We start from the raw sequence: 21230 nt of genomic DNA, 5'->3' as shown, positions 1-21230 counted from the left end.
CAAATAACTGAACCACACCATGTAGTTTTTATTTCCTCCTCCTCCCCTTTTCCCCTTCTCTCTTTGGCAAAATAAATAACTAATATTCAATGGGAGTGAGTTGTGAAACCTCTAACAGCATGCTAACCATTAGTTTCTATAACCCTTGTTGGCAATTCAATATACACTGGGGACTTCTGGCCAGCTCAGACACTCCTCTTGAGAGAAAGAAGCAGGTACAGATATTCACCTCCATTTGGGTGCCTTACAGAGCACCACCTCAGTTCATCTTAAAGTTTCCTTGACCTTTTGTCTTCTCTCCCCCTTCCCCACCAATTGCTCCGAAGATTTTCACAATTTTAGCAGATCCTTAGGTGTCGTTAAAGGTTGTCTATTCACATACTCTCTGCTTTTCCTCAACTCTGACTCCTGTCAGGCCTCTCCCACACCTCATCGCTCCCACAGGTTGTTCCGATCTGAGTTACCAGGAATTCCCCAAGAGCTCCTGAAGGGAACACCACTGTCACATGCAGCAGCGTGGCCAGTTTTAATTTGCTTCCTTTCACACACTGCTTCCCAGTTTCCTCAGATTTTGCTCTGCTCTGAGACCAACAGGGCCACTGGACAGAAAGAAGAATGGAGCAGTACTAAATTGCTACACAAAATGAGGAAAACCTTCAGCAGCTGACTTGCCTCCAGTCATGGATTATCTTGTAATTGACTGTGACCCCACAATGCATCCTGGCAAAGCCACTGAGAACCAACAGCATGGTGCTCACCTTGAGACCAGACCCAGTATAAGTTAGAGCTTGCAGGTAGCTTTCTTGCCTGCAGCCATGACAACAACCTGATTGTTGATGAGGCACTAGAACCAGGTGGAGGTTTTCCTGCTGTTCTAACTTGAGGTTGCTTCCCTAAATTCATATCTACTGGTGACCTGGCTTGCTTGCTACTTCTACACTGGGTCTTGGCATGTGAAAGGCACCACTGGAGGGCAACAAACACTGAAATCCAAGTTCCCTCCACAACTTCCTCAGTACTTCCTTCCTAGTAATGGTCCAGAAGTATACTAACTGTTAGTTATGAACCACAAGCAGCCTGCATCGTGACTCTCATGCAGGACAGCTGTGGGTGTTATGGTTCAGCCTTTGCTGTCATTTTTTTGATACCACACACAATGGAGGAGGGATCAGAAAGGACAATGTAATGTGACAAGCAAAGATGTTCACAGGTTGCAGAGGTAGACTATGCCAGAGACTCAGCTTCAAAGGAAGAAGCATGTACTTGGAGACAGCATGGGTCGTGACCCTTCTTCCATTAAAAGATACCACACACAAAAGCAACAAATGTCCATACAGAAAACAATCTTAAATATGTATTACTTTAACAGCATGTAACCAACTCTCTCACTTGCTCATTCAAACTTTTTTTTTTTTCTTTTATTTGTTTTTTTCCCCAGCTATGACCCAGGCTAACCTAACAAGCTGTTGCTGCAGGATTTGGACAAATAGAATATATGATAAAAATGTGCTCCTTTTCAATGTTTTTGAGGTGTGTAATTGTCCTCATTTGTTATCTACAAGACTGTATTCGCTCAAGATGGATAAGAAAAGCCATCAACCTCTCTGCCTTTCCTCTGCTAAAATTAATGTGGCAACTTCTGTTTCTATAAAGGGAAGATGTAGGTGGGAACAGCTCCTTGTAGCAGGTGGTAACGTTGACTAATGAAACATGAGGGTTACATGCCAGCCAAGGTATGGAGCCCAGCGTGGATGTTGGAACTGCCCAGTCCCGCACAAGGGCCTCCATTGCACAAGCTGGTATACAGACATGCCGCTGAGCAACCCCACTGGGAGACAGGGGAGGTCACAGCTCCTTGAATTCTGCCCTGTGGTCTGCCCAGCACATTCACCATAACACAGGAGAAGCCTTTTCATGCTGTGACACAAGATTGATGCAAGCAAATTTAAACTGGTTTGGGAAGCAAGTCTCAGAGGAATGTTACATCCATATTACTGTACACAAATAGAATTTAACTCCTTCTTAATCACTCCAAAATAAGACCTGGCAGTGATGTTTTACATAACAAAATCACAGAACATTGCATTATTCTGTTGCCATGGTGCTCAGCCAGCCTCAAGCACACCATCTAGAATACTAACATGCTCCAGGTATCGTGATGGTGAAACCCTGTCCAGGACTGAAACTATCCAAACTATTTTTTTTTATTTTTTTTTATAAAGCTGTACTCTGAACTTTCCAGATCACTGGCATACATGTCCAAGTCAAGGACTATCAGAAGCATTTGGTACTACCAGCATTCAGCTGCAAGATTCAGGCCACGGGAAAGTCAAAATACAAGGCCAGAGTCTTTCTTTGTAACATATTTTGAAAGAAATGAGGTTTCATCATCCAGTTGTGAAGATCCCAAGACAGCTGTGGATGGCTGAGGAGCAAGGCAGTCGAGGAAGTACACACCGAAAAATGTTGAAATATCTGGGCTTCCTGATGAAGACATTTCTCTCGAACACTGTGGGTATCCCAGTGCAAAAGACAAGGTCCAAATGTGTATTTTTCATTGAACACGTTACAGCCATTCCACACAGGTATTGTACTCATCACCAGTTATTCATTAAGCAGTATGACTAACATCTGTCATGTGGTGTTTGTTCACTCATTATCTGCCCATGGGTGAAGAAGTCTGTTGCACTGGTATGTGCATTGTTTTGGTAAGGTTTTCATTCTTTTTCATACTTAGAATATGTTACTGTACGTTCATGGTACACATGGGCACAAAATGTGCTATGTATAAATATTTAGTTCAAAAGGTGTGAATGAATGCATGGAAAAAATTTTGAACTTTCTGCAAATGTCTCATATAAAATTCTGCATCATCTGCAGACCAGCCTTACCCTTTCTGTACACACCCAACTGTACTAAAGAAGCAGAACTGCTAGTCACGATAGTACACCCCTCAGCTTACTTAAAACTATGGCTAGATGTGTAACACTTGAAAGCGATGTTGGAGGTGCCCAAATTGTGATGGATAAAGAAAACCAAAAGACGCAGAGTTGACAGGTATCATCTCAACCAGGGGCATCAATGAGCCAAAAATAGACTTCCAAGTGAAAAATAGCACAGGCTTGAAGAGACCTAATTGTTTTTCCTTGTTCGTACTCAGTTCAATACACAGTCTTTGACACTACATGACAGGTTTCCTTTGCCCAAATAATGTCTTCTATTTGCTCCATCTAAAACATTTTTTGACATTTATTCATTCATTTCAGGCTGTTCTAGGAAACATCTGTACAGCAAATGTGTCTTAGACATACAGCTTGGATGAAAGAGATTTCCTTTTGGACTGGACAGCCTGAATAATGACCTATGCAAATACTACAAATGATTGATACTTGTGGTATTGCTCGCCAGAGTGCTATCTGCTGTTTCTCCCCTGATTTTTAATGAGATTTAAAAGCCTTTGAGTGAATAACCCTAGACTTTTCATTAATTTAGCTAGCATGAAAAGCTGTGGGGCCTATGTGGCAGGTGCTGTGGGTTAACAATAGGGGTACTGTTTAATCCAAGGGAAACAGAGAGTATAAAAGGGCCATGAATAAAAGGATATGGGATCTTTTATGAGGTCAGGAGAGGCATTTTAAATCAGGAGGTGCAAAGAGAGGCCAGCTACAGAAACATTCTTTCTTGCCGCACTCACTTGGACAGCAGCATGAAAAAATGCCTTGTAATTTGCTCTGCAGAAAAGAAGTAAAACACCTTAATGCAAGAAGTTTGTTGATACTGAGAGGATCACTACTAACTGCAGTAGTAGTTGGCTACTGTTCATTGGGGAATAAGCTATTCTTCTAGACGGTATTATCCTTACCAGGATCATCTCTTTGGAACTTGGAGAAACACAAGGAGACAGTCTAACAAGTGCAATAGCATTTCAACATGCGGAAAAATGGTGCGTGATCTACAGGTTTGTTTGTTTTTAAACACTGACTGACTCAGTTACTGAGAGCACTAATTAAGCAATCAGTGATTGAGAGTTTAGAGTGGAAAGCAGAAATGTTGAATCAAAATTGCAAACAAACTTTCTATAATATGCCTGAAAGTGTTCTCATCCGTGCTTGTATAATTGCAGTAGGTTCAGGGTCATTTGTGTCATTCCTCATCCCTTTAAGATAGAGTTTCAATGGTATAAATGGGCCTTTAGAGACTCGGAGACAGATGGAGAAGAGTACAGTTTCAAAATTTAATCAAATACCTTCCAGTTATGAAGCACAGATGTTCAGGGTCAGGAACACACAAGTGAAACACTGCTATAACGTGTCAGACTACTGTTCCTGCTGTTGGAATATCCTAACCACTTGCAGGTGATTCAGAAGAAGGTGCGAGAACACCAGAAGTAGAATTATATCATAGTTCACCCTATGGGAAACTTCTTGCTTAATGCTTTCAGTCACTTGCTTTGAGTTTTTACATACCTTACCTTTTTAACTTTAATTTTAAATCCTTAAGTAAGGCAATGATAGATGTTCACATTATTCATTTATATGGCCAATGGCTTTTCAAGTTTTGCAAAGCTCTTGAGCCAAATGATAGCACCTGGGAATAATTTTCCTGCAATAATCATGCATCATGAAACCCTTCTTTCCTTTTAATTAAGAGTTCTGTCTTACAACTTCATGAAACACCCCCCATTTTTGCTTTAAAATAAGTTATTGTAGTTTCCCTATACCATTCATTATTTTTAAAATGTGTATTATGCACCTTCTACTTGATCTCTCTTCTAGCACGATTACTTTTTTTTTTTTTTTACTACTACAGTTTGGCAATCCTTTTGTCTTCTTAATGTTGCCTTTACATAACTGGGGAATCCCATGAAAAAAAAAAAAAAAAAAAAAGGCGATGCTGATCACGTAACATGCTTGTGGATTTTGTGGTTTCTCCAGTCCTGCTTTTTAAGCTGCCAGGAACCTCTGGCAGATGTATTTTCATCAAGCATTGTACAAGCTAGTAGGAAGGACTGCTTAAGGGCCATGTAAATTTCTGTGGGCAGTCTCGCAAGAGCATCCATTTGGCATGAGCCAAAGTTTTACAGATAGGTGTCTCTGGATACCTCCTAACCAAGGCAGTTCCTTTGCCTTCTGCATGTTCTCCTTTTTCCTTTCTCATACTCTGTTGTTTCCTTCTTCTTTCCAGTTTTCTCCATTCTCCTTCCCCCTGTTTCAATTAGGGTCGCATGAGAATTTCATCAGACTAACCTCAGCCCTTTGGTGTGTGAACTCCATCTGACATACCTAAGCACCTTAAAATCTTTTGGACATCTCTGCATTTTTGACCATTTTCTTGCTGTCCAGGGGGAAGAGGGTTAAGGGAATCGGGGAATTAAGTTATGCCACAATAACAGCATTCCTAACACGAACTGCATGCACACCAGGAGCCCTTTGCCACGTTGTGTAACACACAGCTTTATCTTGTCACTGACTTGATCTTTCTCTTACCATTCAACTCCACTTCCAGCTGCCCTGATGTACAACTGTGGAGGAGTGTGGCTGTGAGAGACTCTTGGGAAGGGCTCCATGAGTATGGCAAGCTGGCGAACTTCACCCCAGTGTGTTTGAACATCTCATGAAACTCACAGGCCCACACACATGGGTGCATACAGAAATGTGTGATTTATTGAGTGTACAAAATGCATGATCCAAAGGGAGATGCTGTTCTTGTGATGAAGGGTCCATAATACCCAGGGACAACATCCCAGGGCAAGGGCAACGCCTGCCTGTCACCCCTCTTCTGTCCTCAAGAGCAGCTGCCGCCTCTCCTCCAGCGCTTTGCCGAACGCCTCGTTTCAAAACCTTCCAGCGTCGACAACGAAAATCTCCGGGGAACCTGGCCTGATGAGTCAAGTTAACAGCGACGATAACAAAAAGTCACTGAGGGAAGCGGGGCCGAGCTCACCTCAACGGCCCCCACACCCGCTCCCAAGGGCGGCGGGGAGGTCGCGCACCCTCCTCTCCCCTGTGCGGCCCCTCATGGGCGGGTGAGAGCCGGGATCGGGACCGGGATTGGGATCAGGACCGAGACCAGAGCTGGGGCCAGCCGGGGGCAGCACCTCGGGGCGCCCCGCCGGCCTCTCCCCCGGCCGCATGCGCACGCTGGGGCTGGGCGAAGGGGAGAGGAAGCGGGAGGGCACCAAATTCAAAACGCTGCTGAGGAGGGAGGGGAGAGAAAAAAGAAAGAAAGAAAAAAAAAAAAAAGAAACGAAAAAACAAAAACGGGGGAAGGAGGCAAGCCGGGGGGAGAGGAGCGGAGCGGAGGAGGAGAAGCGAGGGAGGAGGAGAGTGGGAGGGGAGTGTGGAAGGCTCTAAGGGAAAGCGGCAGCGGCCGGGAGAGGCGGCGCGGCGCACGGCGGGGCAAGGCAGAGGTGTCAGGGGCGGCCGCGGGCACTCACGGCCGCAACGCGGGGCAACCTCCCCGGTCCGCCCGCCGCGCTCCGCCCGCCCGCCCTCCCTCCCCGGCCCTTTTCTTCCTCTCCTCTTTCTTCTCCTCGCCTCCCCGCCGGCGGCACCATGGTGGACAGGGGCCCCTTGCTGACCTCGGCCATCATCTTCTACCTGTCCATCGGGGCGGCGATCTTCGAGGTGCTGGAGGAGCCGCACTGGCGCTCGGCCACCGACGACTACAAGAGGCAGAAGACGGAGCTGCTCAAGCAGTTTCCCTGCCTGGGCCAGGAGGGGCTAGACAAGATTCTGCAGGTACCGGGCTGGCGGCGGGGCGGCAGCAGGTGCCGCCGGGCGCCCCGGGGCGGGAGCGGGACCGGGACCGGGACCGGGACCGGGTACGGGAGCAGGGCAGGGGCAGTGCCGGGGTCGCCGGGGAGAGCCAGCGGCGGTCCCGTCCCCGCCGAGCTCGGAGCCGCCCCGAGGAAAGCTCCGAGCCCCGGGGGCCCGCGATCGTGGCGAGAAGGGAGCCCCCGGTTCGCTGCCAGCCCAGCACCGAGGTGCTCGCTGCGGCTCTTGGACCACCCAGGGGGGCTCTTTCCATCGTGTCTAAGGAGGGGAAGGTGAAGCAGAGCTCCTCGAGCCTCTTCTATTTGGGCTGGACTCGTATTTATTTCTCTTTTTTTTTTTTTTTTTTTTTTACCCCCCCGTACTGAATGCTCTCATTGTGAGTTGTCCGAGCACTGAGTGCAGGTCCGAGGGGTCAGTCGGGGCAGCTGAAGGAGAGTTCAGGCCCCCCAGGGGTGAGCGCCTCGCACCCAGGGATGCTTGCAGCCCTATTCCACTTCAGCCTAAAGACCTCTTTCTAAGCATGCGGGGCGGATTAATCGTCCTCTCCCTCTTATCTGGCAGAACGCCTCTTCAAATCTAATTAATCAATAGCATGTATTAAATCGCAGAGTAATATGAACTTGGTTAGCGTCTTTTTATGGACGTGGTGTCCATTAAAAGATTGTGGCCAGCAACGGTGAACTGTGGAAAATAGGCTGCCCAGATACGCGGGGCCTCAGCGGTGGAAATGAGCCCTTTGGGACGTTATTTCGGAGATGTTTATATTGACGAGACCTCATGTTCATTGTGTTTCAGATTTTTTAAAAACTTTATTTTTAAATTCACTAAAAAGTCTACTAAAATGTTAAAATACAGAAGATGGGGAAAATGACTCATAACTGTTGGTGTAATCAATACTGTGCAAGCTTAGGAGAGGGTATGGTTCTCCGTTCTAAAAGTTTGTGGTTTAAGTCTTCATCCTTCGGTTGGTGGCTGCTTTCTGTCTGCTTCAGATAGCAGAGGTTTCTGTTGGCAGTGTCCTTGTTGTTACCATCTCAGTACCCCCATTAAATACGATTTTGTGGGATAGAGTGGAATGGTGGATGGAGGCTTGAAATTGTGGAAGGATGTCAGGAGAATGAAAGACGTGCTGTGCTTTCAAGGATGCCTTTGCTGTACTGGAATCTCAGTGAAATCTTAGTCTAGGTTGTCCTAAAACTGTCCAAGATCACCGAGAGAAAAACCTTATTTGGATTGTGGTGTAGCTTAAGCCTAGTGTGCTTGACTTGCTGTAGATATCATTCAGAATCCAGACCCTGGCTCAGTTTGGGATGAAATTGACGTTGGTATGAGGGAATCACGTAGCTAGTGTTTTTCCATGACCTTTATCACAAATGATCCTGAAGTTGCAGAAAGATTTTTTTCCTAAAATATAAAATGATCAGGGAAAAAGTTATAGGTTAGTTCATTAGGATGGACTATAGCGCGTTGTAGAGTGGTGATGGGTGCAGAGTTAGTGAGGAGAAGTAGTACAAGGCAAACTGTGGGCAGATCAAAGTATTTGTTTTGAGTACCTCTGCACACCTCAGTGAGGAGGGCCTTCCCTCTTCAGTGTGTTATGTTAGCTTCTGGTGTATTTCTGTTTTGTCTGTGTACTGCTTCCAATTATACCTTACTTTCCATGCCTGACCTTGCTGGTCTGATGATCACTTTTAGATATTGTTGTCTTCTTAAGCCCAGTTTAGCTAAAACATAAAACATAGCTTGGTCTTCTTTTACTCTTGTTGGTAACTGGAAACTTCACTGGTTGCTTTCATCTAGACTTGTACTTTTGTTGCTGTTCTTGTTTTGTGTGAGAAGTAGTGAGAAGGGAAGTAGCGCTTCCTGCAGAGGAGAACAGCAGGGTGAAATCTAGCCCAGCTGATACAAAGAGGTGAGGAAAAAAAAATCATGTAAGGGCATCAGGTTTTCATCCTGAATAAGCTGTGAAGTATACTGTAAATAGTTATTTGTAACAGTCCTTTGTCAAGCACTATATGCTTTTTCTCTTGGGTTCTGCTAATTCTTTTAAACATTATAAATCTCTGTTCTCTTTTGGCAAATCCCGATCACCCTCCTCTCATTAACCCCCCAAATTTATTCTCTTACAATTCATCCAGAATGTTGTTGATTTTAAAACATGTAGTTTTTTTCCTAATCCACACTTCTGTTTTGCTCTTCTGAGCTTCTTCCATGGAATCCCCAAACTAGTTCCCGAGATTTTGCATGACTTAGCCCATTTTCAGCTTTTGCCTCCTGTTTCATGGCCTTCAGCTCATTTCAAAGCCTTTTATCTCTCTTCTTGTAGTGCCCACTAATGTTCTGTGGAGTCACATTCAGCTTTTCTAATTACTTCTTTGATATTCTCTTTAATATCCCAATTTAAAACACAGTAGATTTTTTTTTTAAGCAAATATCACCAGATATAAGACTTTAAATGGTTGTTGGTAAAATGCAAGGATGCCAAGAAATGTTCAAGTTGAACTAACAATTCAATTTTGTTTACAGAAGCAAGCTGAAAGGTGACAAGGACTGACTTATTCAGAGACAGATCTCTGCTGCCCTTGTTCCCCACCCAGGTTAGCTCATGTGTTCATCTCAGCCTTATGTTAGCTGTAAGTGTAATGGAAAGTGTGTGGAATGGCTGCAAAGTTAGATGTGTAGGGTGATCTTAACCACTTAACCTACTCGTTTTTGTTTTTTGTTTTTATCAGCACAGACTCAATTCATGTACGGACTGGTATGTTTATACCAACAATTCAAGTGATTATTAAGGGGGCTGTATTATGTCAAATACTGTCTAAAGCTTGCATTCTGTGATAGAAGATTGCACAACACCTGATTACACTACAAATACACTGCAATAAACTTTTATTGAAATGTTTAACAAACACTTTCACAAAGCTCACAAGCTGAGTGTTTTAGGGTATACTAGAAAGAAAGTCTTTTTTTCTCCCAATCCTAAAAGTCTAAAAGTAAGCTTAAAAAGATCACCTAGAAGTCATGTGAAGAATCAGTTTGCTTTCAATTATTTTAAGTGCCATATTACTTACCCTAACTATAAAGTGTAATGGAAGTACTCCTTAAACTCTTATTGGAGTAATGCTACTTAAACTTTTATGTCAAAAGTGACTGACTCTGGATTGTGTAGAGGCTGGTTGATATAACTCTACGGTTTATCCTTGCCTTGCTGCTGTGGCCCAGAATCTGTCCTGGGACTCTGGGAGGAAGAAGAGGAAGAAGGCTGTGAGACCCACAGTGATGACACCTTTGCCTACCCTGCTGTAGGAATGAGTTTTGACGACAGAGCAAATGTAAGGCAATGCAGTCGTTTCCCTCTTCTCTAGTTCCTTACTTTTACTCTTTATTGCTCCATCCTGATTGTGAAACATCAGCTTAATGATAAAGGAGCTATTCATCCAAGGAGGAGCCCTCTTGACCCTCACGTCACTATTCATATGAGCAAAGGTTTGCAACATTGAGCTACATCTTGTTTACTGGGAAGTCTCTTTTACTGGCCCACCAGAGTCATCAATAAATTAAATGCTTCCCACTGATAAACCTCAAGGCTGGTGAAAAGAAAGGGCAGAATTTAAACAGAAATGAAAATGATAACTTAAAAAAAAAAGTAATAAAAAAAGAGAAACTGTCTTAATTTAGGAGAAGCACACAAACTTACTGAGTATAAGAACAAATAATTGAGGTCTTTATTTGAAAAATAGACATGACTGTAAACAGGCCTGACAAAGAGCTCTAGGAAACTAAATGTTTAGACTTAGAGCCCAGTGCTGTGAACAAACATTTAGAAGACTTTCAAGGAGAGCTTCTGCTAGGATATACTTGGCACACAGGAGGATTATGCTAAAGGAAATAACCTCAAGTGGGTTAATAGTAGTTTCTCTTCTGATTTTTTTTTTTTTTAAGCCATGGTATCTTGTCCTCTTGCAAATACTGACAGGTGCACTTCCAAACTCAAATTAAAAAAAAAAAAAAAAAAAAAAAAAAAAAAGCTAAGTTTGAAATGCTTTTCATTAGTTCAACATTCAATAAAGGGACTATAGGTTTTCCTCATTGTTTGTAGAGTGATTTGGTCACATGAGTAAAGTTAATGCAGGCATATTTTTAATAATTTTTCCCTTCCCCTCTGTTTTTCAGGAGGTGCACAAATACAATTAGAATGGTTTCAGGCTTCTAGGGTTTGTTTGTTTGGGCTTTTACTTCCTGATTCCTTCTATCTAAGGTATTGAAGGTGAGGGAGACTAATTGTATACTGCATTTCTTGGTTGAAATGCCAGACAATCTGTCCTCCAAAGACTTTTGTATGGGCTGAACAAAGTAAAAATGAGCAGCTACCCAACAAGGGCAAGTGATTGCCGGTTAAAATGTTCAATGGCAAAGCTGTTAACAGCTTAAACAGCTGTTAACAGCTTAAAGCTGGTACCTAATACCTCTCACTTGAAAACTCAACAGTATAAGCCAAGGCTTATGCCTGAGAAATAGCTATTGCCAGATGCTTCCAAATGTGTAACTTCAGTTCTGCATACTCTAAGTTCAGCAGGGATGAATGGATATTAAAATGCAGGACTGCTGCCCACAGTGTATCTGTGGCATCTCAGCCTGTGAGTTATTGCTGCTGCAGCATCAGAAGAGGAAAACTGAGGACAGGCCAGTAATCCTTCATGCCATAGCTTTTCTCTGTGCACCCCCATGCAAAGTTGTATGTAACCAAGCATGCTTGTCTGTTGTGTTTTGTTTGTCCCTCCAGGCTTTTCCCTGTTTAACCATTACATTGTTTAAACTTTCTTGGAACATAGTTAAACAAACCTGATAGTGCATATGCTGCAACTCTCTCTGCTGATGGAGCAATAGCCATCGATCAGAAGTTCTAGTTTTCCTGCTACGGACTTAATCCTTGAGTGCTTCTAGTATGTTGTCCTTCTGTTCTTTTGGGGATGGAATGTTTGTATTACCTGACATGTTTCCTTCTGCTGCTAGGTGTGTTTTCTGGCAAACTCTGCTCTAGAGAGCATGGTGTGCAAGTATATTCGTCAATTATCAACAGCCTGTTGTCCTAAAAGATCATGAAACCCCTGCTTTGCTTCATGCTGTATGTGTTTTTATTGCAAGATGTCTTACGTACCCAGTGAAAATAGTGTAAAGATGACTTCGTGTAGATTTCCATTTTAAAACAATTTATTGCTTTTGCTATTAATGTTAATTAAACAAAATGAATTGCTGTGCTTTTCTTTGGGTGGTGTTGACCTTCAAAGCAATCACATTTCATGCTGGCACTGCACATAGATGTTAATGTAGTGGCGTAAAACCAGAGCCAAGCTGGATTGCAAGTGGCAGTCAATAGTTTGGTTAGCTGGGAAGCCACAAAGAATGCTATTGCTTGAAATAATATATAAAATAATATATATATATATATATATATATAATTAAAATGAACCAACTATATCCGGAAAGGGCTTTTGGAAGGTTATAAAATCTATTTAGTTTTTATGCCACTGGGATAATGTTTTTTTTTTTCTCATTTTGTTCTGTGTTTGATCTTTTGTTAAAAACTATAAACTAAGTGCTCTAATGTTTTGTCTATATCAGCAGGTAGTGCAGTTCAATAAGAGCAGACCCAGAGAACAAAATGTCTGGTGCTATGGACGTGATGCTGAGTGTCTGTATTTGCAGAGATTTTTACTTTGTGCTGACTCTTGTATGATTCTATGGATTGAATGCTCATGAGCAAGTAGGTCATGTGTATTAGATCTCTTCATGGAGTACATCTTCAGGTCTAGTTTGGTCCAAAATGAGTTCAGCTTATATACTTTGATCCTTTTTCATAGTGAGAAGCGTGACATTGATAGAAGACAACTGGGAGTCTTGTGCTCTTGTGTATTCTTCATCTAAATTAAAATACTGAAGTTCTGTATGCTGCTACAGACATCTTTAGGAGAGCCATACTTGAAGTCAGATTAAACCCCTAAAAGCATGGCATGTGATATGCACTCCTTGTCTCTAATAGATCTGTTTGTTGAAGGGATGGCATAAGTTTGTAGGCATAACTTTGTCTTGCTTTGTTTCCTGTCTTCTGATTCAGGTTCCTCAACAGCAGGACCTAGTACTATTAGATCCTCTCTGTAAAACACTAAGTGCAAGGAACTTCGGACATGCAGTTTGTTTTCTGTTCCCATCTATCTTACTTTATCATGCTTTTATATTAGAGGTCTTAGATATTACAGTATTAATTATGTACTTACCAACATCTTAATTGTAGGCAGGAGAAATCCCTCCCAGGCATGCCTTATCCTAGCAGCTACATTTACAGTCAAATGAGTAAGGAAATGATTATATATATATATATATATATATATATATATATATATATATATATATATAATATATATATTTTTTTGATATGTGTTGTGTGAGTTCCAGTGGATTAAAGGAACTGCTGGGTGTGAAGTAGCTTATGAAATGTTTTAAACTCAAGTCTTGTACACTGTTTTCTTAAGAAGAAATATGAGTAATGAAAAGGGAGTAAGAAACTAGTAACAAGTGGTATATCATAGCTTCTGCTGAATCGGAAATCACACTCCATGTTCCTTTTCTGCCAACACGAGCAATGGTACTCATGATTGACCTGCCTTTAATCCTTGCTGTGGAACCAGTTGTTGCTGTACCCATCTGTAGGACTATATTTCTGCCTTAGCAAAAAGGTTGAAGCAGATAGTATTGAGCAAATTGGCAAGTACTAAATTGACTTTGTTCTGTGCCAGCATCTTGCAAATGTTGTGTAAGCAAGTTCCAGCTGCTCAGAAACAAAACCCAGCAACAACCTCTTTGAGGTTACAACAGGTGCAAATAAAGAAGTCTCAGCTGGACCTATCGCAGGTCTCTGAACTCTGACCCTTCTTAATAGCAAAGGTATATGTTCTTTAACATTAGTTTGGACTCCAGAAGAAGGCATGAAGTTGTTGGATGATGGTGGCTTACAAGTGACATAGATAATGAAACCTGAAAGTAATTCTGCAAAGGTCTGTGAAGATCCTAAGGTGGAAATAATAGTCATTTATGACACAGTATTTTTGGTGGTCTGGCTAAAATGTCAAAGTCATCAGTGATCATAGAATTACAGAATAGTTTGTGTTGGAAGGGACCTTAAAGACTATTCAGTTCCAACCTCGTGCCATGCGCAAGGACACCTCCCACCCAACAAGGTGGCCCAAAGCCCCATCCAGCCTGGCCTTGAACACTTCTAGGGATGGGGCATTCACAGCTTTGCTGGGCAACCTGTGCCAGTGCCTCACCACCCTCTTGAGTGAAGAACTTCTTCTTAATGTCTAATCTAAACCTCCCTTCTTTTACATTAAAGCCAGCCCCCCTTGTCCTATCACTACACTCTCTGACAAAGAGTCTCTCTCCAGCTTTCCTGTAGGCTCCTTTTAGGCAGTGGAAGGCTGCTCTAAGGTCTCCCTGGAGCCTTCTTTTCTACAGGCTGAACAACCCTAACTCCCTTAGCCTGTCTTCATAGGAGAGGTGCTCCAGCCCTCTGATCTTCCTGGTGGCCCTCTTCTGGACATGTTCAATAAATCCATGTCCTTCTTGTGCTGCAGGCCCCAGAGCTGCACGCAGGGCTCCAGGTGGGCTCTCATGAAAGCAGAGTAGAGGGGGAGAATTCCCTCCCTCGCCCTGCTGACTACCCTGCTTCTGATGCAGCCCAGGATATGGTTGGTGTTCAGGGCTGCAAGCATACATTCCCAGCTCATGTTGAGCTCCTCATCAACCAACAACCCCAGGGCCTTCTCCTTAGGGCTACTATCAATCCAGTCTCCGCCCAGCCTGTATTTATGCTTAGGATTGCCCCACCCCAGCTGCAGGACCTTGCACTTGGTCTTGCTGAACTTTCTGAGGTTCTCACAGGCCCACCTCAAGCCTGCTCAGGTACCTCAGGATGGCATCTCTTCCCTCCAGAGACAAGAATGTCATGAGGGGCAGCATCAAATGCTTTGCACAAGCCCAGGTGGATGATGTCAGTTGCTCTTCCCCTATTCACTAATGCTGTAATGTGATGAATAATGTGCATAACTTCCAAGTGCTCCTATTCCCAGCCTACTCTATGGGAGTAAAAATAAATAAATAAATAAATAAATCTTTGAAGGAAAGTTGCTCAAGAATCATGTGTGGTCCCTTGCCAGAGACAAAGTTTTCTCTGGCCTTCAAGGGATGTGAGGCTGATGAGCCTCCTCCAGGAACCCAAGGAACAGGGAGGTCTTAGTGCTGGTACTGACTTCTTCCACAGCTTCTCTTTCAGCTGTCTGGCTGCAATACTCTACTACAGATGCAGCTGTTACAGTTACTGCTGAGGAGCTCTGAAGACTGGGATGCTAATATGCTAAAGCCAACTTAAATAGTTGGACTATGATAACTTGCTGGTTAAGTTAGAATTTCAGCCTTCAGGCCTGTGTAAGTGGTGCGTACGTGACTGCAGAGTCATCGAGGGCAATTCTGTAATCAACATTCACCTTGGCACAAGGGTTTTTGAAGGGCATTGGAGTTCATGTTTAGAAAATCACGCTTTCTCCTTGGTATCAGTGCAGTCTGAAAGCTTTTCACCTCTTTCAAATGATCACTGCCAATTGCCCTTTTAGAATAATACTTCCATGTTTACAACTTATTTTTTGGTGGGTTTTGAGGTGGAGGGAAGGAGAAGGAAAGGAAGAATACGGAACTTTGAATTAGATTTTATCAGAGCAGCACAGCAGTAGGTTAACTATTGTGTCCCTATGTAATTTACTATGGTGGCACCAGATTTTCAAAGTAGTATCGTAGCTGGCTGTATCTGCAGCATAAAGGCAGTTTCTCACGGAGTTTCTACATAGTCTTCACAAGGTCCTAAAGCTGTCAACTTGATGAGTGAAATGAACCTGGATGTCTTTGTTTTACCTCTTAAATCTAAGATAACAGTTCACACTTTGAGAGTGCCTTGGCTTTGTTTGCTCAGCTCTGCTACAGTGTAGACAGTTGGTAATTTGGGCAGATGTCCCCACAGCTGTGTTTTTGTTTTCGTACTGAGGATCAAGTAGTTTCACACTGTGTTGACTAGGTGCTTACAGCTGAATTTTGTGCATCTTAAACTGTCTCACTTATTTAAGGTAACTGAAGTTTTCCTGTGGTTTTGATGGCTTTCTGAGCGTTTTGGACGCTAAGCAGCTTTTAAGCTGGAGGTTTTTCTGCTTAGCAAAGTGCTGTGTCTCTGCCTACAGCTTCTGAGGAACTGGTAACAGCTTTCAGTTCTTGGGAAGTTGATTCTCTTCCAGTAATAAAGTATCAAGAAGATAGCAGGGTAGTTTGGCTTTTGTACATCCCCAGGGTGGGGCAGCTGAGAAATAGCAGGGCATAGACTATTTGTTACCTCCCTCCCACAGGGTCAAGGCCTTTCCTGCTCCTTAAGCTGGCAGCCTGGCAGTGCACCAGGGGCTGGGAGGGGACACAGCCAGGACAGCTGACCCCAACAGACCAAAGGGATGTCCCACACCATGTGGCTCAGCAATAAAACCAGGGGGAATGGAGAAGGAAGAGGGGGAGACATTCAGAGTGATGGCATTTGTCTTTCCAAGAAACCATGATGCATGCTGAGCCCTGCTGTTCTAGACGTGGCTAAACATCTGCCTGCTGATGGGAAATGGCAAATGGATTGCCTGTTTTGTGTTGCTTGTCCACAGAGCTTTTGCTTTACCAAGTAAGCTGTCTTTATCTCAGCCCCTGAGTTCTCTCACCTTTACCTTTCCAGTTCTCTCCCCCATCCCCGCAAGAGTTAGTGAGTGGCGGGGTGGTGCTGAGCTGCCTGCTGGGACTAAACCACAGCAGAGTGACCTGCAATTATATGGAAAATTTTGAATCTGGATGTGTGCAGTTTGGTAGTTTGATAATGGGGGCATGCTGAGTGTGAGGTAGGGTTAAAGTTGTACCAAATGAGCAGAATTTTTCTGTGCAGTAATTCTGCTGAAACTGAGTGAATACTGAATACAACTTGTTATATGTAAAACGCAGTAGGTGAAGTAGCCGTGTCCTCATTCATTCCAAAGTCACCAATGCCTTGTGTAGATGATGGCTGAAGCTGGGCTTTGTGGGCTCCCATACCTTCTCAGTTCTGCATCATATAAACTCATTTTCTTCTCTGTTTTTAGTGGGGAAGTTCTCATATTGAGAATTGTTAGAGCATTTCCCATCTTCCTTTTGATTTCAGTAGTAAGATGCAAAACAGCATTGCAATGACGTGGCAAATGTCCTTATCACAGTTAATGAACTAGTTTGTATGATGCAGCCACTGCAACGTCTAAGCAAAGCTGGTTTGATATTGAGGTGGCTGGGAGTGAAAAATGTAAAAATGGCATGAAAAAATTTTGTACTGCTAAAGTGCAATTTGAAGACTAATTAATCACCAAGAGCTGCTAGCTTAAAATTACATCAAAAACAATTATAAACTTTCAAGCTAAATTCAAGCTGTGAAACAAGTTTGCTTATTTCAGTTGAAAAACTTTGTTTATTCAATACACATTATACAGGATATATGTAGTGACTTTTTTGCCATCAGTTTTTGCTTAGGAACTAAATGTGATATTACCTCAAAAAAAATTGATAATCTTTTAGTTCTGTATGTACTCTTTTTTGTTGTTTATTTTGGTTTTGGTCCAAGTTACAGATTAGAAGCTCACATGGGTAGATCCTCTTCTGTGTACATAACACTGTAGCATTGAACATAATAAAATAGCAAAAGACTGCTCCAGTGTACATGTGCAAGTGATTTTAATGTTCTGCTATTCCTGAAAAAATATGTTTTATGTATGCTGATATAGCCGTGTTTAAGAAATATTCTGATGCCTAGGCAGCTCTTACCAACGAAGTGATGTTATTACCAGTCAAATTCACACCCCCATCTCATGGAACAAGATACACTCAGGAATTTACTCTGTTACAGGTCTGAGAGTGTCTAGATCAGGCCCTTCCCCAGCACAGTTATCTTAGTTACTGATCACACTTCTTCATATCCTGCCGTAACTGTGCTGGCAGATCTCTGTATTTATATTTGAAAACATTTGTCCAGAGTAGCCACTTCTCCTTTCCTTCAATGGTAGACTAGCTCAAGACTGATCTTTGAGATGGATGGGGGTGTTTGTAGTACATAACCAAATTCTGGTTTAAGTTATGCCATAGATAAAGCTAAATACATAATGACAGAAGTTTCGAAGCAAATATTGTTTCTGTGGCAGTTTCTTTCCCTTGCTACTCCTCTAACATAAACCCATCACCTTGCTGTTCTTACAAAGCATCCTGTCCAAGTTGATGTTGGAAGCCTGCCTTGCCTTGCCTCCTCCTGCTGTCTGATGGAATGATACAGGGAGAGAGATCAGTGTGGTTGAGGTTATGTAAAGTTTTTGGTTGACTTAAAACTACCCTGGAAACCTTTTTGTTTGTTTGGCTTAATGAGGTGAGTTAGAAAAGGTTATGCCCCCAAAGAGTTAATGGCCTACAGCGTTACAGCGTGGCTCTTGCTCCTGTTGTGTAGTTCAAAAGTCTGCTTGATTAAAAAATGACATCTTACTAAGTGCTCTGCTCCACCTAAGTCTGTTCACTTTTAGTTTCGTTTCATTGAGTTGGTGCTGTCAGAAGAAAAATAAGATTTTTATTCGAGCATGTGCATGCTCACTGAAGTGTCAGACCAGCATAAGTTGTTTTACTAGAACCCGCTTTTTTTCTTTTCCTTCTTTTTCCTTAAGCTAGGCTGTTAAATAGAAAATGAGATGTGTGAAGCTACCAGCATTCTCCAGCAGCACCTTTTAGTTTATCTTCAGAGAAGCAAAACTTTTAATGCTGTATTGAAATTTGGGGAATGAAATCTAAAAGCCTGTAACATTTTGATCCTAGAAGCTGTTGAGATTTCCTTAATCTGATGCATGTTCTTATACATGGCTATAAATGGGGGTTGTGGGGGTGGTATAATAAGCTTCTTAATGCGATATCACTTTATGCTGCAATTCATTCAATGAGTTGAAAAACATTTTTAGGCTTCTATAAGCAAGATTATCAAGCTTGGATCACCTGTGTTTGTCTTGTACTGATGAACTATTCTTATACTGAAGGCACTGTGGGAATGAAGCTTCACTCGAACTAAACTCGACTTCCCCTTTTACTTCTTTTGTGAAATATCAAAATTTTTCTGTAGAAATACTCCAGTTTATGCCATTTTATAGGTGGGTAGAATCTGCAGAGATTAATCTGTTTGCTGCTCTAGGTCTTGAAGCCTTGCCTGTAGAAAGAAAATAATAAAAATAAAAAGCAGTACTACGAAAATATGGTCCAACCTCTCTCCTTCTAGTAAATTAATCTCCATAAACTGTTTTCATTGACACTAAAATTATTGTTTTGATTTAACTTAAATGTACTTAAATTAATTTTAGCTAAACAGAAAAACATTATTCTGGAAATTCAGACTGCTGTGCGGGTTAGCATCTATTTATGCAATTGGTAACAGCTCTGTTGCAATAGCCTCATGTAAATGTGGTCTGGTTCTAACATAGGTCACCAACTGCTGGTGTGAGGGCTAGATTAAACTCTTGACTCTTCTGCTTCCACTTTCTTATCTGTAAAATGGGGACAACAGCATTTTCCAAAGCCCTTCTAAAGGGGAGTTGGCTCCATCAGTCACCATGTATGTATTCAGATAGGAAGGAAGCCTAATCTGCTATTAGTGCTTTCCAGCTTCTTGAAGCAGTAGATGCAATGTAAGAGTTGTTAAATGCCTTTTTTTTCCAACCAAGGAAAGGAGTGGTATAACCGTATCTGCACAGGAGCCCTCAAAGTTAAACTGTATTAATGAAAGCTATGAAATCCTCTGATACATTTTATTTCTGAGTGACAGTAATCTTCTGAGGCCAAAGAAAAGTTGTGGCACTCGGCATCTGCAGAACAGCTGCAGCTCTCATGCAGCAGTAACCTTTAGTTAATTTGTCTTCAAAACATGTCTATGTGGAACTTGGGAAAGTGAAGAGGAAACAGTTCTATAATTGTATTAATCACAAAAGCAAGGGCATGCTGGTAAAGCAATGAATGTGCTTTTCATCAAAATAGTTTATTAACTAGTTCATTTAACTGGAATCTAGTCCTGAAATTAATAGCGGGGAAAAATCCATACGAAATGTCAAACTTTGTAGTCATGATCTTTCAAAGAAGCCAGTTGCCTTTTCAAAACTGTTGGTGTTTAAGTCCATTGCACATAAGTGAAAGGGGGAAATAAAGTTAAGGAGCACTTAGTTCATTCAAGCATAGGATCTGCAAGTATCACAATTAGGTAAGCTTTAGCATTCAATTCTGCTATGACAAAATCGTTCCAGTTAACTAATTTGCTGAATTATGAGTTTCACTTATTATTTAACCCTGCAGAAAGCCACAAAAGGAAATAACCTTGTTGATCTCTTTCCATTAATATCCCTCACATTGTTTGTCCTATGAATTATGACTTATAGGAAAATTAACTGTCCATGCTATACATGATACACAACCAGGTCTTAAACAGTGCATGCTGTAAAAATATTGACATGCCTCCAAGAGGTTAATATCCCTACAAATTAGAACTTTTTTTCCAGAGGAAACAGTAACACCTAGTTTTACTGCAGAATGGAAGTACAGCTCTTTTTTTTTTTTTTTTTTTTTTTTTTTAACAGGGTCTTACCACCTAAGTATCAGTATGATTTTATTTGTGCTAAAATAGAAAATATTACAGAACTTGGGTTTATTGCAGGGGAATTAATTCTCTTTCTCATTACAGTACTTTGCCCTTAGTCTCATTTTTTCTTGTATCTGGGCTGGGAGGTCACTAATAGAGAGTGCTGCTAGCTAGATCTTAATGCAAAAAGAAGGCTAGCAGCAGGATCTGCTGGCTGACTTCTGCACGTGAAAGTTGTCTTTTGTAGTTCCTTGGGACTGGCAAATGAAGTCATTTGGACCATTTAAAACCTGCAAAAGACACATGAATCTAAGTTTCTACAGTGCTGTATTTGAGAGGCATTGGTAGTGAGGGGAAACTTTAGCTATTCAACAATAATTGCTCAATTTGCCAAAAAAAAAAAAAAAAATCATCCTGTAGTAGCTTAAGACTACCTGATTTCTGACCAAACAGTGGCTTTAAGTTTTTCTATGCTTTTCTTAGAGACGTGATTATATGATGTAATCTACAAATGAAAATTGCCGATGTAGCCATGAGAGGCTTCACTATTACACACTTAAGACACAGAAACAGCACGAGATATTTCAACAGACCTGACTACTCACAGTTTTTCTGTAAAATCACATGAGCAGTGCTTGCTTGGCCTCATTCCCCTTGGTAAGGAAGAAAGGGCTTACGCCTAGGTCCAGCCTTGTTTGGGCTGAACCTCCTTT

At 42.0% G+C, this 21230-nt stretch overlaps 1 protein-coding gene across 2 annotated transcripts in view; it reads left to right on the top strand.

Annotated features, from left to right (window-relative positions):
* Nucleotides 1-6269: 6269 nt before the first annotated feature.
* Nucleotides 6270-21230, top strand: part of KCNK5 (potassium two pore domain channel subfamily K member 5) — a 35778-nt gene continuing 20817 nt past the window's right edge. Inside the window, exon 1 of one of the 2 annotated variants that reach the window (XM_082757806.1) lies at nt 6270-6740. In XM_082757806.1, the coding sequence (XP_082613932.1) occupies nt 6555-6740 (186 nt within the window). In that variant the 5' untranslated portion in view covers nt 6270-6554. Of the gene's footprint in view, nt 6741-10037; nt 10109-21230 lie in introns of those variants that run through there. The other variant, XM_082757807.1, reaches the window with a different exon arrangement.

The sequence above is a fragment of the Aythya marila genome (assembly GCF_965140915.1).
Source record: "Aythya marila genome assembly, chromosome: 3".
In the NCBI taxonomy this organism is placed as follows: Eukaryota; Metazoa; Chordata; class Aves; order Anseriformes; family Anatidae; genus Aythya; species Aythya marila.
This window is presented reverse-complemented; position numbering and strand designations above follow the sequence as displayed.